This window comes from Diospyros lotus, chromosome 12, assembly GCF_014633365.1.
Source record: "Diospyros lotus cultivar Yz01 chromosome 12, ASM1463336v1, whole genome shotgun sequence".
Taxonomy (NCBI): domain Eukaryota; kingdom Viridiplantae; phylum Streptophyta; class Magnoliopsida; order Ericales; family Ebenaceae; genus Diospyros; species Diospyros lotus.
The window spans coordinates 2656981-2672441 of NC_068349.1; the positions used below are offsets into that span (position 1 = coordinate 2656981).

At 37.2% G+C, this 15461-nt stretch overlaps 2 protein-coding genes across 3 annotated transcripts; one reads left to right on the plus strand and one right to left on the minus strand.

Annotated features, from left to right (window-relative positions):
• Positions 1–20: 20 nt before the first annotated feature.
• Positions 21–9287, plus strand: LOC127786600 (protein CHROMATIN REMODELING 8). Its single transcript, XM_052314094.1, is given in 9 exon segments — positions 21–410; positions 836–981; positions 1750–2289; positions 3599–4004; positions 4753–5599; positions 6054–6663; positions 7128–7595; positions 8281–8859; positions 8861–9287. Coding segments are annotated over 8 exon segments (3639 nt in total). The 5' UTR covers positions 21–410; positions 836–888; the 3' UTR covers positions 8957–9287.
• Positions 9288–10289: 1002 nt separating this feature from the next.
• On the minus strand, positions 10290–14072 carry LOC127786601 (uncharacterized protein At1g03900). Of its 2 annotated transcripts, none has more exons than XM_052314095.1 (3): positions 13318–14070; positions 11615–11902; positions 10290–10591 (listed from the first exon to the last, which is right to left on the minus strand). In XM_052314095.1, the coding sequence occupies exons 1-3, from the start codon at positions 13807–13809 to the stop codon at positions 10523–10525; spliced, it is 849 nt and encodes a 282-aa protein (XP_052170055.1). In that variant the 5' UTR covers positions 13810–14070; the 3' UTR covers positions 10290–10522. The 2 variants fall into 2 exon arrangements, with proteins under 2 accessions (XP_052170055.1, XP_052170056.1); XM_052314096.1 differs by lacking the exon at positions 10290–10591 and adding an exon at positions 10598–11133 and having other exon boundaries at positions 13318–14072.
• Positions 14073–15461: the final 1389 nt, after the last annotated feature.

Below are 15461 nucleotides of genomic sequence, written 5' to 3' on the forward strand. Positions count from 1 at the left end.
GCCGCCGGATCAGCGCCGCCGAAGCCAATCAACGAGCGGCTAGGATGAAGACACGTGCGCGGGTCAAAATTTAAGCGGCGAGGGGTATTTACGCAATTATGTTGATTTGTTTGCCCCATCCCATCGCACAAGAAAGAAAAACGGGAAAGAAGGGCGCGGGATAGTAATCGTGCGCCCACCGCTCGCTTCAGAACAAGCGTCGAAGGTTGGACTGCTGCCGTTCGATCCTCTACGAGAATTGAAAATTAAGATTGCAGGTTCGTCTAGGGTTTCTATGGATTTCGAATCTTCAAGGCGTGTCTGTCTTCGATCTAAATAACGTGAAAGTTTCAGACGGAAGGCGAATTCGTCTACGAGAATCCACTGACGAGCTTCGGCGAGTGATCGGGGGCTTTGTAGGTCCCCAATTCGTAAGACTCGATCCACGAATTTATCCGTATCTGTTTGCGTGGTATGTTTGTATGCGCATATCTGTATGTATATGTGTTGAAGAAAGCATTGAAGTGTTAATTTGATAAATTTGTACTCCATTTTGAACGTGTGTTGAGGAGTATGTCTTATATGAACAATGAGTATTCGAACTTGCTGTTTGGCATAGAATGACAAACAAGTGAACTTGAATTTTACTATACTGCGTTGTTTGGCTTGTTGCCCGTGTAGCTCCTGACTAGAGGATTGTGCTTACACATTGGACGTCTTCCTAGAATTAGCGGGGCATTGTAGGTATAGATGCTTCAGTTACTAGAATCTCTACTCTACCTGAATATCAATTGACTGGCTTAAATTTCTTGATGATGCCATTGGATTAAACATCATGCCCTTGTTATTATAGCAGGTTGGTTCTGTTGACCACAATGTGATATCGGCTGAAGTAGCTGGTGTGACTAAATGGAAGAAGAAGAGGAAGATAGAGTTCTCTTGAGCAGTTTGGGTGTCACAGCTGCAAACCCTGATGATATTGTGCGAGACTTATTAGCGGAGGTTGTTACTTTTATTTTCATATCCATTTTTTTCTTAACTGCTAACTTATTTGCACTTTTAATTTTGCACAATCTAAGGGGTTGGTTGCATTTGCTGGCTGATGGTGACTTTTATTGCTTATGCATCTACAGTTGCCATATCTGTAGGTTGACTAGGGCTTGTTCTTTCACATAGATTTGGAGTCACTGTGGATAAGTTATTTAGAATTCCACGTTGCATTTGTATCACTGCCATCTGTATTACTTGCTTACTGCAGATCGTACTACAGATTGCTATAAGAAATTGTAATTAAAATAAACCTGGATTGAATTGGTAAATGCTAGAAGTTTAATAATTTTCACATGCTTCTCTATCAAAATAGAATCATGTAATTGTTAAGCTGTGTAGAACTTGCAGTAAAAGCATGTTTACCTTCAGTCATGGTCACGTCTGTGGGCAAGCATGAGCGAGATGAACAATAATGTCTGCAAGCCAGCACTAGGGAGTGCAAAAGCAAAATGTGTAACCGTTATGTGAACATGATGAATATATTCTCAGTATACATCTTAGTCATCAAATTGCCACTTTCATATGTTTATTATTACAAACATATTTTCTTCAAGTTCTATGTTATTGGTGTTCACAATTCCATGGTGAGTTGAGAAGAACTGGTGCCAGATAACGAGCATGATTAGTAAGTATATATATTCCTTTTGCCTTGTTCCCTTATGAGAGAGAGAGAGAGAGAGAGAGAGAGCACTATCTGATGATAATTGTTACCTGATGCAGGAAAGAAATCATGCTGGGGAAAGTAGTGGAGCTGGGGGAAGCACAGAGGAGGAACCTCTTGACGGTTTGAAAAACAGCAAAGTGTCATCTACCAGCCATGCAGAACTCTATAATAAATTGCGAGCTGTAGAAATTGAAATAGATGCTGTTGCATCTACTGTTGATCAGGTCAAGAACCTTGGAAGAAATGAAAACGATGTCTATGACACCAGAGAACAGGGAGATAAAGAAGATGAATCTCATAATGATTTAACCTTACAGCATGCACTAGCAACTGATAGACTCAGAAGCCTGAGGAAAAGAAAGGCTCAACTTGAGAAAGACATCTCAGATTTGGGGGCGGATGAACCTACCAAATGTAACAAATATGACAATGTGATACAAGATCTTGTTAGAGAAGAGCCCAGAACGAAGTCAAGGTTGAAAGAAGTTCAGAAATCAAGCAAGAATCTGAAAAAGCGTAAGAAATTAGTATCATTCAATGAAGATGGTGATTTTGATGCCGTGTTAAATGCAGCATCAACGGGATTTGTTGAAACAGTGAGTATTTGTTGAAACAGTGAGTTTAACATTTTAATCTGCTTCTATTATGTTGGATAACAAGATCTGCAGTAGGATAGAAGGGATTTATGAGGCTGATCTTATTGTCTCATCTAGTGTTATTAAAGGCCCAAGGTGCAAGGCGTAAGGCGAGGCGTGCGCCTGGTGGATACTAGGCATATGTTGACTGAAAAAAGAAAAGAAAAATATATGTCCTAGTTGAAGATTAAGGTACAAATAGGTTGTAATTCCAAATAGCATATTCACGAGTATGTTATCAAAAAAATTAAAAAAAATCAACATATACTAACTAAAAAAAATATTAAAGGAAATTATATACCTCTAAATTTCAATAAAGCACACCCCATTATATTTTAGCAACCCATATATAAGCATACAAAAGTTAAAAACTTTGTAAGAAATTTTAAAATCTATTGTCGGCATATAGATATATATATAATAACAAAAACAAAAAAAAATGCTAAAAGATGCAATTTAAAAGTATTTAACTCAACTTAAATTAAATTTTAAACAATTTATAGGTCTTAAATTCTAATTAAAATTAACTAATTATGCATTTTAAATAATCTAAAAATCATCTTCATCATCAAGATCAAACATTTTCATATTTTCATCATTAGAAGCATCATCTCCAATATCCTCTTCTTCCACATCATCTCCCTCCCCATCTTCCTCAAATTCAATTGGAGCATTTGAAATAGTAGCCCTTTACTCATTGTCAAATTTGGAGTTAAAGCAATTGTTGTTGTTTTTTATCTAGTTGCATGGTAAGGTTTTTCAACTCCAGAAGCTCTAGAAACATCAGCCCATGTCAAATCACCATTCTCTGTCAGCTCTTCTTTTTTTTTTCTTTTGATTTATTGTTTATTTAGTATTTTGTAATAATTAGAATTGGAATCTCAATAGTTTCCTTTCTCCATTAGGATTCTATTAGATATAGTTAATTTTTTAAAAAGTTACAGCAATAAATATAAATCCTAAACAGTAAAAAATTAAATAAAGTAATAAACAATAAATATAAACCTAAAAACATTTAAAAAAGCTATGGCGTACCTAAGCCCAAGGCTGCGCGTGAGGGCCTGGTGGGCCTAGGTGCGCCTGGCTGGTCTGCTCCCGCCTGGGAGCATTCCAGGCGCCAAAGGTGCTCCTAGGTGCGCCTTTAATATCACTGGTCTCATCCTTGTACAGAATGTCCATTTCTATTCTGATTGTAATTGGATGTTTAAAGCTTGCTTAGTGATATGAATTTGGATCTGTAAGAACTAACTGAATATGCTTTATGTCTTAGGAAAGGGATGAGTTAGTTCGGAAAGGAATTTTAACTCCCTTTCATAAGCTCAGGGGCTTTGAGCGTCGTATTCAGCAGCCAGGGCCATCTAATAGGAATAATGTGCTTGAGGAAGAAGATGGGACTGATGATCTTGCTTCAACCAGTATAGCTAAAGCTGTAAGATCTATATCAGAGGCTTCCCAGGCTCGTCCAACAACCAAGCTGCTTGATTCAGAGTCACTGCCAAAACTTGAGGCACCCACTTTTCCTTTTCAAAGATTAAAAACACCATTGAAGATCCCCCAGTCACAAGAAAAAGAGACAAAGAAGAAAAAAGATACATTCAGGAAAAAGAGAAGACCATTGCCAGGGAAGAAATGGAGAAAATTAGCTTCATATGATGAAGAACTTTTGGATGAATATGGTATGTACAGAGATTTTATGCATTTTTAATTTTATTTCTCAGTAGTCGACTCTTGAGTTTCTTATTTCGTTCAAAGAAGCAGATTACCTTGTGTAATATGGCAAAGTGAACACATGCATCTGACTACAATCAAGTGGGATATACAAGTTCCAAGTTGTATGGTCATACTTGCTTTTATGTTAGTCACCAGGGGGAAATTTCTCTCTTACCCTTACCATTTTAGAAGTAATTGGAGACTCTTTTTTCATCACTGTTTTTACTTAATTTGTTAAAAGTCATAACATTTTACTTGATATGTGATAAAATATGCAAAATAATCTAGTAGTTGAGTTTTGTGTTTCTAAATTAGGTCGTGTTATACTTTTCAATTGACTTTCTAATATAGTTTTAGGCATAATTTATCATAATGCTATTTGAGGTTCCTTCTATTTCTTCTTTTTGTTCTTGCCCATAAGCATGTTCATAAATATTCATTGAGATAAATATCTCTCAATGCCCTGTTATATTCTTTTTGACTTCGTTTAAGCTTACATGACTTGTATTACAGTGCATCTATTTGCTTCAAGATTTATTATATCTTTATATACATATAGTTTCACACAGATTTGTGCATAGGACACCATGTAATTCTGAATTATTACAGATTACTGGTGTGGGATTCTTTTATACATTTTGTGCATTCAGTTATCATTCATGCATCTGGGAATATGGTCTGGTATTGAACTTGTTTGTTTTGCCAAAAATACAGAGGATGATATGATGACATTCAGTTATGAAGATGAAAACCAAGATGGTGAAGATGTAGATGGTCCTTTTGTAACACTTGAAGGTGGTCTGAGGATTCCGGAAACCATTTTCAGCCAACTTTTTGACTATCAAAAAGTTGGGGTACAGTGGTTATGGGAACTCCATTGTCAAAGAGCAGGTGGAATCATTGGAGATGAGATGGGCCTTGGTAAAACCATCCAGGTCTTATCTTTTCTTGGTGCATTGCATTTCAGTAATATGTACAAGCCAAGCATAATTGTCTGCCCTGTTACACTCTTGAGGCAATGGAAGAGGGAAGCACGGAAGTGGTACCCGAGCTTTCGTGTGGAGATACTACATGATTCTGCTCAGGATCCGAGGAAGAAACGCTCTGAATCTTATGAAAGTGATTCTGGAAGTGAAGAGTTGCTTAACAGTGAGAGCGAACAAAATCTATCTTCTAATAATACCAAAAAATGGGATTCCTTGATAAACCGTGTATTGAGATCACATTCTGGTTTGCTGATTACCACTTATGAGCAACTCCGTTTAAATGGGGACAAGTTGCTTGATATTGAATGGGGTTATGCGGTTTTAGATGAAGGGCACCGAATTCGAAATCCAAATGCTGAGATTACTTTGGTTTGCAAGCAGCTGTTGACAGTTCATCGCATAATAATGACTGGTGCACCAATTCAGAACAAGCTTACTGAATTGTGGTCTTTGTTTGATTTTGTTTTCCCTGGAAAATTGGGTGTATTGCCTGTGTTCGAGGCTGAATTTTCTGTTCCCATATCTGTTGGTGGTTATGCTAATGCTTCACCATTACAAGTATCCACAGCATACAGGTGTGTTTTGGAATACCTTTGAATTTTTCCTGGGTTCTAGATTCTATCTTAAATTCCTAAGACTTGATCTGATTGCAATTCTTATTGTTCAATTAATTTTAAGTGCTGCATGTAACTCAAAGAAAAAGTTGGCAAACTTATGTGCTCCTTTCTAGAAAGGCAAAGGGGGAAAAGAAAGAAACAGAGAATTCATCGCTCTACCCATCTGCTTAATTTAACCTGAAAGTACTTGAACTTGTCTGAGTAGCATCCGTCAAAAGCCTTTGCAACATTCTCTAATATTTTACTTGTATTTGATTTCTTGATGTTAGTGCATTAACATAGTTTCTCATGCTTACAATATGCCAACCAGACCAACCCTTTTCCATAATGAAGATTTTTTCATCCCCACTAAATCTGATATACTGATGGTGTGCAGTAGTTCTAGTTGACGATCTAAAGTGATATTTTGCAGGTGTGCAGTGGTTTTACGTGACTTAATCATGCCTTATCTTCTCCGAAGAATGAAGGTCGATGTGAATGCACAACTCCCAAAGAAAACCGAGCATGTCCTCTTTTGCAGCCTAACTGCTGAGCAGCGATCAGTGTATCGAGCATTTCTTGCCAGTTCTGAGGTGGAGCAGATCATTGATGGGAGCAGAAACTCTCTTTCTGGAATTGATGTGATGCGTAAAATTTGTAACCACCCTGATTTGCTTGAGAGAGAATATTCTCACCAGAATCCAGACTATGGGAATCTTGAACGCAGTGGAAAAATGAAAGTTGTTGCCCAAGTGCTTGAAGTGTGGAAGGAACAAGGTCATCGTGTTCTTCTTTTCACACAAACTCAACAAATGCTTGATATTCTTCAGAATTTTCTTATTTCTGGTGGCTATAACTATCGGAGAATGGATGGTATGACTCCTGTACAGCAGAGAATGGCCTTGATAGACGAATTTAACAACTCTGATGATATTTTCGTCTTCATTCTCACAACAAGAGTAGGTGGTCTAGGTACAAATTTAACTGGAGCAAACAGGGTGATTATCTTTGATCCTGACTGGAATCCTTCCACGGACATGCAGGTTGGTCTGTTATGACTTTATTTTGCCCACATTTTCTCTATGATGCATATACTTCAACATTCTCTAGATTTACCTACAAAAATTTTGTTTGAAATTTGACATCTTGATTACATATATTTCATTCTTTCATGTCTGGAAGCTCATTAATTTGAGTTGTAGAAGCAGCCTCTTTGGGACAATAAAAGAAAGACGTTAGGCTGTGTACAAAAATGATCTTCCTCCAACTCTTGTAAAGTGAGGAGCCTTGTTTACTGTTAACATCCTAATATATTGAACTTTTTTGAGATGTGGGTTTTTTGGTCCCTTCTCTGGACCAAGAGATTGTCATCTGTGTAAAATTTTCTTGCAAAATCTGTTTGGATGCTCATGAAGTTTGGGCAATGAGAGTTTAACCATTTCCATAGGTAAATTGCCTTGGAAAACCCTGACATTGATGTACTGAGGCCATCTGTTACTTGTGACAGGCTAGGGAGCGTGCATGGCGTATTGGTCAGACTAGGGATGTAACTGTTTACAGACTGATAACCCGAGGAACGATAGAAGAGAAGGTGTATCACCGACAAATTTACAAACACTTCCTTACTAACAAAATATTGAAGAATCCACAGCAGAGAAGGTTCTTCAAAGCCCGAGATTTGAAGGACCTCTTTACCTTGAATGATGATAAAGACAGCGGCTCTACAGAAACATCTAATATTTTCAGTCAGTTACCAGGAGAAGTAAATTTTTTTGGGATTCAGCAGGACAGCCAGGATGGACAGAAATCTGTGAAAATGGCTTCAGAAAATGCTGATGCTTCAATCAATCAAGAGAACAATTCTGATTTTGAACCATCCAAAAGGAAGGGCAAACAGAAAGCTAATCAGAGTGATGGTGGAGATGACGAAGAAACAAATATTCTGAGGAGTCTTTTTGATGCTCATGGAATTCACGTAAGTTTCTCTGCAGTTCCTTTATATGAATGTTAGTTTTTTCCCCTTACATTGAATTTTCTATTTTACACAGCATGGTCAGAAGACACTTTGTTTTCATCGAACCTGTCATGGAAGAATTAGGTTTTTCAACTTCTAGATAGGTAGCACTGAGAAAGTAAGAAACTTTGTTCTGCATTGATGTTAGGAAGATGGTTCTATCACAGCAGGATAACAGTTTTATTTCCCCATGTCTATGTCAAGTCAACTTTGTTCAAACTGCAGTCAATAAAATCATTCCAGCAGATTATGCTAACTTTTTTTAGGGGCCTAAAAAATTCTCCATCCTTTACTAAAACTGTTTGGACAGTCCTTGAACTCTGTAAAGCAGAACGTGCTGAGCTTGGGGAACAAATTTTTGGCCTTCATGGATGCACTTAGAATCAGTTTTAGTTTAGGCTGTGTCCATCTTTCAGAAACAGAGTGAACCCCTCAGGCATAGATTCCTATCACCCTAACCCCTGCAAATGATAACATTTTTCTCATTCATTTACTTGAATCATCATTCTGTTCTAAGTTATTTTCTCCAAAAATGCAAATTTAATTGTGCTTAAGATGATCAAATTTTCCTCACTATTCATTCTCTCTTCTCTCTCTCTTCCTAACAGTTCGTTTTTTCTTTGTTTTCATATTTCTTCCTCTGCAGAGTGCCGTGAATCATGATGTGATTATCAATGCCCATGATGAAGAGAAGGTGAGGCTTGAGGAACAAGCTGCTCAAGTTGCTCATAGAGCAGCAGAAGCACTGCGTGAGTCGCGAATACTTCGAAGCCGGGAAAGCATATCTATCCCAACATGGACTGGGAAAGCTGGTGCTGCTGGTGCACCTTCGTCGGTTCGAAAAAAGTTTGGATCAACTCTAAACTCCAAGTTGATTAATAACTCTAAACCTGGTGTAGAATTTTCGGGTTCAAACATGTCCAATGGTATCACTGCCGGGCCATCTCCTGGTAAAGCATTATCTTCAACTGAATTACTTGCAAGAATACGAGGGAGCAAAGAAAGAGCAACGAACAATGGGAGTGAACATCAACCCGGTTTGACTTCAAGTTCTCCCAGCACAGAAAGGACAGTTGCCAACAATCCTTATAGGGCATCCCGTACCCCATCTGGACTGCAGCCGGAAGTATTGATTCGTCAGATATGTACTTTTATACAGCGAAGCGGCGGTCGATCTACCTCTGCCAGCATCGTGAACCATTTCAAGGACAGGGTACCTTCAACCTGATTTGCCATTGTTTAAGAATCTTCTCAAGGAAATTGCAATTTTACAGAAAGGTTCCAATGGATCGTCATGGGTTTTGAAACAAGACTATCAATGACAATTTGTTCTGTTGGACCAGGGCGTTCTTTGCTTTGGCAGCTGATTGTTTTGTTTATTTACTCTTTTTGAGCCAAATTTTTAGTCAGATTACTTATACTTCCATAGGCACAACCACCCAGAGAAAAGCGCACTTGCCGGTTTGCTTTTCGGCTTTGGCCGTTTTTGTTCAGAACCATTAGGATACCAGCGATTCGCTCGTCCGTACATATCTAATTTCATGTATAAATGTCTTCTTTTTTTTTTTTTTTGTAAGTAATTTCCTGTATAAATGTCGTGACTCGGAGAATTAAAAGGAGAATTAGGTTATAGCATAAACTAGCAGATGAAGATTTATTTTACAGTTACAATTATTAACAGAATTTGTTAATAATATAATTAAATAACTGTTAAAAATACTAAAATTGTTGTAAATATCAAGTAATTTTTGTAAATAATTGTTGTGGTAGTCATATATAAATTTATGCCATTTAGGAATTATCAAGAAGTTAATTGATTTTTTTTTTTTTTTTTCTTGTATCTGCTCTCTGTTTTCTTCTTAAAGTCTCTCTTTTTCTTTTTCTTTCTCTATTGTCAACTACAAAGTCTATATTCGAAACTTTAAGATCTTGACTATAGCTGCATGTTAGATGACCACAATTAGAACTTATCCATCTCTGATTTAAATTTTTTTTTTTCTTTTATGAATACAACACTTATTTATTGAAAGCCTCTCCGATCTCCCCAAAAGTAGTTGTAGAGGGTGTTTGGCTAGGCTTTATTTATAGTTTGCCCAAGAACCAGAGTCTATGCTTCTTTTGTTTTACCAACTAAGCCACGGTCACTCCACTTTGGTTATAAGATTAAAGAGAAAAAAATGTTATAACCTTAAAACAATTTTGATAAATAAAATTCACAAATTGATGTTACGTGTATAAATTTATAATAACTTTATTAAAAATTCATAATAATTACATTTAAAATTAACAATAAATTTTTTCACTATTATGAAATTTTATTAATTTTAGATAAAATTATTATAAATTTGTGTGATATATTAGTTTTTAAAAATCATTTATCAAATTTATTTACGAGTACAATAGAAAATGATGGGCACGTTGGGAAACAAGAAATTCTCAATGGGCCTCGTGGTGTGTTTTCTCCTTGTCACCGCATGTGTCCAGTTAAGGTGTATTATTAGTGAAATTCTGGAGTGCCAGAAACAGGTACGAACGGTTGGGATGTTTGCATTAGCCTGGTTGGTTAGGTAAGTGGGGAATATCTTGGTCGAAAAGGTAGGCGAGTTAAGAGGAAATTTGTACCAGTCAGCAGTCATAAAGAAAAAGATGTGCACGTTCAGTGAATACATGGGGAGGTTCATTTATTCTCGATGTAATACATTAAATGAAATCCAGAAGGACAGAGCAAAATCCAAAGAAGCATATTCAATAAACATTACTTACAGGAGAGGAGTATTTGGTACCGCGAATTTCCTTTCATTTCTTTGATTTCCTTTCTCATTTGCTCAGTAGTCTTTTCTCAACATAATAGCATACAAAGATCACAGTCATATTCAAAATACACACAATCAAAATGCTGCCCATCCAGCTCCATTAGTCTTGGCCGATCCTGATCCTGCTGTGGAGGGAAGATTCTTCTGCACATGCCAAAATCCAAAAAATGCCGACATTTTATTCACATATACATGGGCTTTCAAATATTATCAGAAAGATTAGTTCAAAATTACTATTGTCACTACATTGAGCCTTCAGAAATCAGCAAAAGTTGACCAACAATGTAAAATAATGAATGAAGGTCTTAGTTGCTATTCAATATTTATTCACCAAGCAATGCGCGTACAAAGCAGCTCATGACCATTGAGATTGCAAATCACTCACCAAGATCCCCAAGCTAAATGGTATGACACAGATAGTGTAAATTCAACTGTGCCTCATTCATTATTTCTTTCTGGTGGGTCCAAAAAAGTAGAAATAATGAACTGGCCTTGAAGAACTTATAATACGCACATATCATAATTGAGGTAAGCCCTTTCAAAGGATACCATCGCCTAAATAGCAATCATGAGAACAACACTTTCAAAGGATAATAGAGAACTATCAAGACATCCTTCCCTATAGCAAAACACGTGGGCAACTTCACGCTCTAACATGATATGAGATTGCAGCATTTCCCCATAGGCTGATTCATCATCACAGAAAAGGCAGACAATATCAAATTATCAACAGTTGGGGCAAAATTGAGCTTCAATTATTACTTTTCAACCATCAACATGTGAATGGCGGGAGGGGGGAGAGATTACATGGAAAGTCACAAAACTTCATTTACCACAATGAGTTTCTGCATCTGTATCAACGGTGAAAAGGCATGAAATATCTTATCTTAGATACCAAAGTAAAAAGGCAGCACACCCCCCCTTCCCCCCAGGCAAAAGAATAACAATAATAAGTAGCAAAGAGAACTACAGTATCTCTACTGATGAAAGAAATAGTGCAAGGAAAGCCCCCCCCCCCAATTAAGTACATGAAAAGACAGTGTATGATCCATAGAAAAGAAATGACTGACAAAGTTTTGTGATTCATAAAGCAATGCCAAGTTGACTTCATATTTTCCAAAAACGCAGACTAAAAATAGCAGGTCTAACAAGGAAATAGAAAAATACCTCTAGTTGAGAGAGATCTGAGAGAGAATCAGTAGAATGTCTCACATTTTCTTGGGGCCCCTTTAGGCCAACACCTTGACGGACAGAAGTCATCCGAGTAATAGCTGGATCATTAGGTGGGGGTGGTAGAGGAGACCTGATTTTTCCACCTCCACTAGGTGGAGGAGAAAGACCCATTGTCGTAGATTTTCCAGTTCCAGAAAGCCCTCCTGACAACCCAGCAGCTGAAAGCATGCCAGTACCAGTAGAAGTCTTGTTCTTGACATTTATTCGGATGGTTTCACCTTCCTGCAAACAGAACAATCGGTAGTCCCATCAGAGACAAAGAAGCCCAGCAATTCAATACCAACAAATACAACACCGTAGCTCTGTAAACAACCATAGTTTCAGAAGAAATCTATACTGTTATCAAGTGAGACAGAATTTATTTTGTTTTAATCTGCAGTAACAATTCAATATAATAGGCACATGAAAAATTTAGAATAAAGGCCAGCAGAAAAAAAATAAATGTTTTGATCTACTGCCAAAGCAGTCCACCCATCATATATTGACGAAATTATTCCTGTGGACTTATTCCACACTTGCACTTGTAATTTTACATACAACACCTCCCCCCCCCCCCCAAAAAAAATAAAATAAAAATAATAATAATAATAATAATAATAATAATAATAATAATAATAATAAGATAGCAAGAGAATGAGCTATTCTGCATCATCCACTGTATGACTAACAGCGTTGATTCCAATTGACCACTATTACTAACATGTTCGAAGTGGAAATTTTCAGATAAATCAATTGGAGAAATCACATGAGATATAATGACTTTACAAAGGATACCACCATTGATAGAGATGGACAGATGGATGGAGGTCTAGAATTTATGAAGTCAAGACCCTATCCCGCGATATGAGGCTTGGGATTTTTATTGTTGTGAGAATAATTGCAGAGATGAGTTTAGCAGTATCCTAGTTGGGGCTTGGGCTGTCCTAGTTGTCAGAGATCAGTTTTGCCAACTCCCTCCTTTTGAGTTTGGGGTTGTATTCTTACTAATCCCTGTTTCTAAGGAATGGGAACCTTACTTCACTTCTTATGCCCCTTAAGGGAGTGTTTTCTATATGCTTATTTATGTATTAAAAAAGTGCCAAGCGCTCAGCACGTCTTTAGATTGTTTACTACGTCGCGATTAGCATGATATAATCTCATTTTTCTATGGGATCTCACTATCTGTCACCACTGAGGGAAGCGCCGCTGAATCTTGCCACTGTGAAAAAAGAATGACCAGCCACTGGGACATGGTCACTATCAGAGATCCAAGTGAATATAAGCTCCGTAAGGACAAGCAATTGCGTATCTCCGCCCTTGAGAAGACACAGGAACAGTTATAACTTCAAATCTCCATAAACAAAATGGGATGCATGCTTCTTTTTTTTTTTTTTTTTTTTTTGGGGGGGGGGGGGGGGGGATAGGTGGAATGCCATACTTCAGTAAAAGCTTTCAAATGATTAGATTCCACTCTGTCGAACAGCTGATCTATCCATCGATCAAATAGTTTGAACTAAAATGTGTTCAAGAGCCACCCCAATCCTATCCAGATAGATGTAGACATAAACAATATAGAATTACAGGAACACACCATACATTACTGCGAGCTCTTTCTACTCTGAAACTTGATAATCTACAATAAGTCTAGAAATGCGTACCTTCAATCTGTGATTGACAGCAGGGTGAATATCTATGTGGCCGCCGGAATTGGCTTGGTCGCCGCCACCGCCCTCCTTCTCATGCTCCCGCTTGACGTACTTCTCGTGATGGGAGAGCGCCACGTTGAAATCGAAGGCTTCGTTGCGCTCATTGAAGCCGAGGCCGATGAAGGCGTGCTTGCCGCAGCCGTCCTCAATCTTGAGGACGAAGTAGCGGGAGGAGTCGAGGACCGACTCGACGGACGAGTCTCTCTGGCCGGGGAGGACGAAGCAGGCGGCGAAGAGATCGCCGGAGTTCGGATCCTCGAGTCGGATCTCGCAGCGGTCGTTGCAAGAGACCACGCGGAGGCGGCCGGACCAGATCTTGTCGGACTGGAGCCACTCGCCGCATTTGTATCCGCCGCTGGTGGTGCGCGGCGGGATTTTGTAGACGGAGACTTCGCGGACCACCAGGAGAGTGTGCTCGAACGATTCCTCCTCCTCGAACGACATCGGTTTGGTGATGGATGGATCGAGGAGCTCCGGGGAGAGGATAGGGTTTTGGCGAGAGATCCAAAGATAATGCTACTACAACAGCGATTGGCAAGTTCTTCTTGAAAGAAAAGCTTTGGAGTGACGCGGCCGATACGCGAGCTTTACAAGCGAGAGGTGCGGTGGCGACGGCGGCGGTGGTGGTGGGGAGGCATCAATTATAATCAATGCGTGCTTGCAGAGAGACTTGGCTTCCAAGCGCGTTTTCAAACGTCACTGTTCTCAGTGCCGAATAAAACTATAAAAATGGTAAAATTAAAATTCGATCTACTCTATTAAGCCTGCCTCCAATATCTCTACCCGTTATCTATTATATTATAAATAATTTATTTTTTATTTTAATTTTATTTCAAAAATTATGTTTCTCTAATAACACTTTTTCTATTCTTTTCTCGTTGGCTCCCTATTTTATTTATTTATTATTAAATTTTAATTTTATTTATTTATCTTATATATAATTTTTTTACACAAAATAAATAATTAAATACATAAAATAATCAAATATACTCATATACATAATTCATAATTAAATATACAAAATTATCAAATACACACATACACAAACTCAATAATCAAATACACAAATCAATAATCAAAATATACAAATACGCAATATCACTAATTCAATGCACAATTAAATAAAAAATTCAACCAAAAAAAAATCACAAACCAATTTGGAAACCCGACGAATAACAAATTGCAACAAGAAGTTCATCGCTTGTTGCTCTACTCATCATCGTCGTTGCCACTATTGCTCATCTTCGCCACCGCTTTTGAATCTGGTTGACCTCTTTTATTGTTTCTTGTTCCCTTCGCTAATCTTTCACATCACCTACAATTCGTCTTTTTCAACATTGATTGCTATTGTGGGGGAGAGGAGAAATGACGATGTTGTCCTTAAATATTTTGATCACCAAAGTAGATTATCATTTTGAGCTTCACCATAAATTTGCCAATGGCAAAGGCTGATTGTGCTGCAATTTTAGGGTTAGTTCCCTATAATTTGGGAATAACTATCCATTTGAAGGGCTATTAGAGTTAGCTTAAGGGTTTGTTAGAACACATTTATTTTATTATTTATTTTTAACAATTAAAATACAAGAGAACGTAAAGCCTTCATTTGGGACCGTCTCACCCCCTTGAAAATCTATGGCCAACACACCTTAAGGTAGGCAGACAAGTAAGTGAGTTGTAGATCGAAATCTATACTTTACGCTATCAACAATCGCATGAATGAACACATTTATTTATTAACGTGTATTTAATATATTGTATTGTTTTAAAAACAATAGTTAAATTATAATAAATAAAATATTTTTATTACACAATTTGAATATGTAAATAATTTTATTAGCTAAATAAATATTTTAAAATATGTTATATTTATTTTATAATATTTCAGTTAAAGACAACAATTAAGGACGTTAACAATATTTAGATTTATTATTCCCCTAAATTTTAATAAATTTGTGATCAATTTTATCACTACGCTAATATTTATTATTTAAAATTTTGTTTCAAAAATAAACATTAAATTATAATTGTTAAGCGTCATTTAATAAATTTTAATCTTAATTTTTTTATTTGTAAGTATATAACACAACCCACCACTC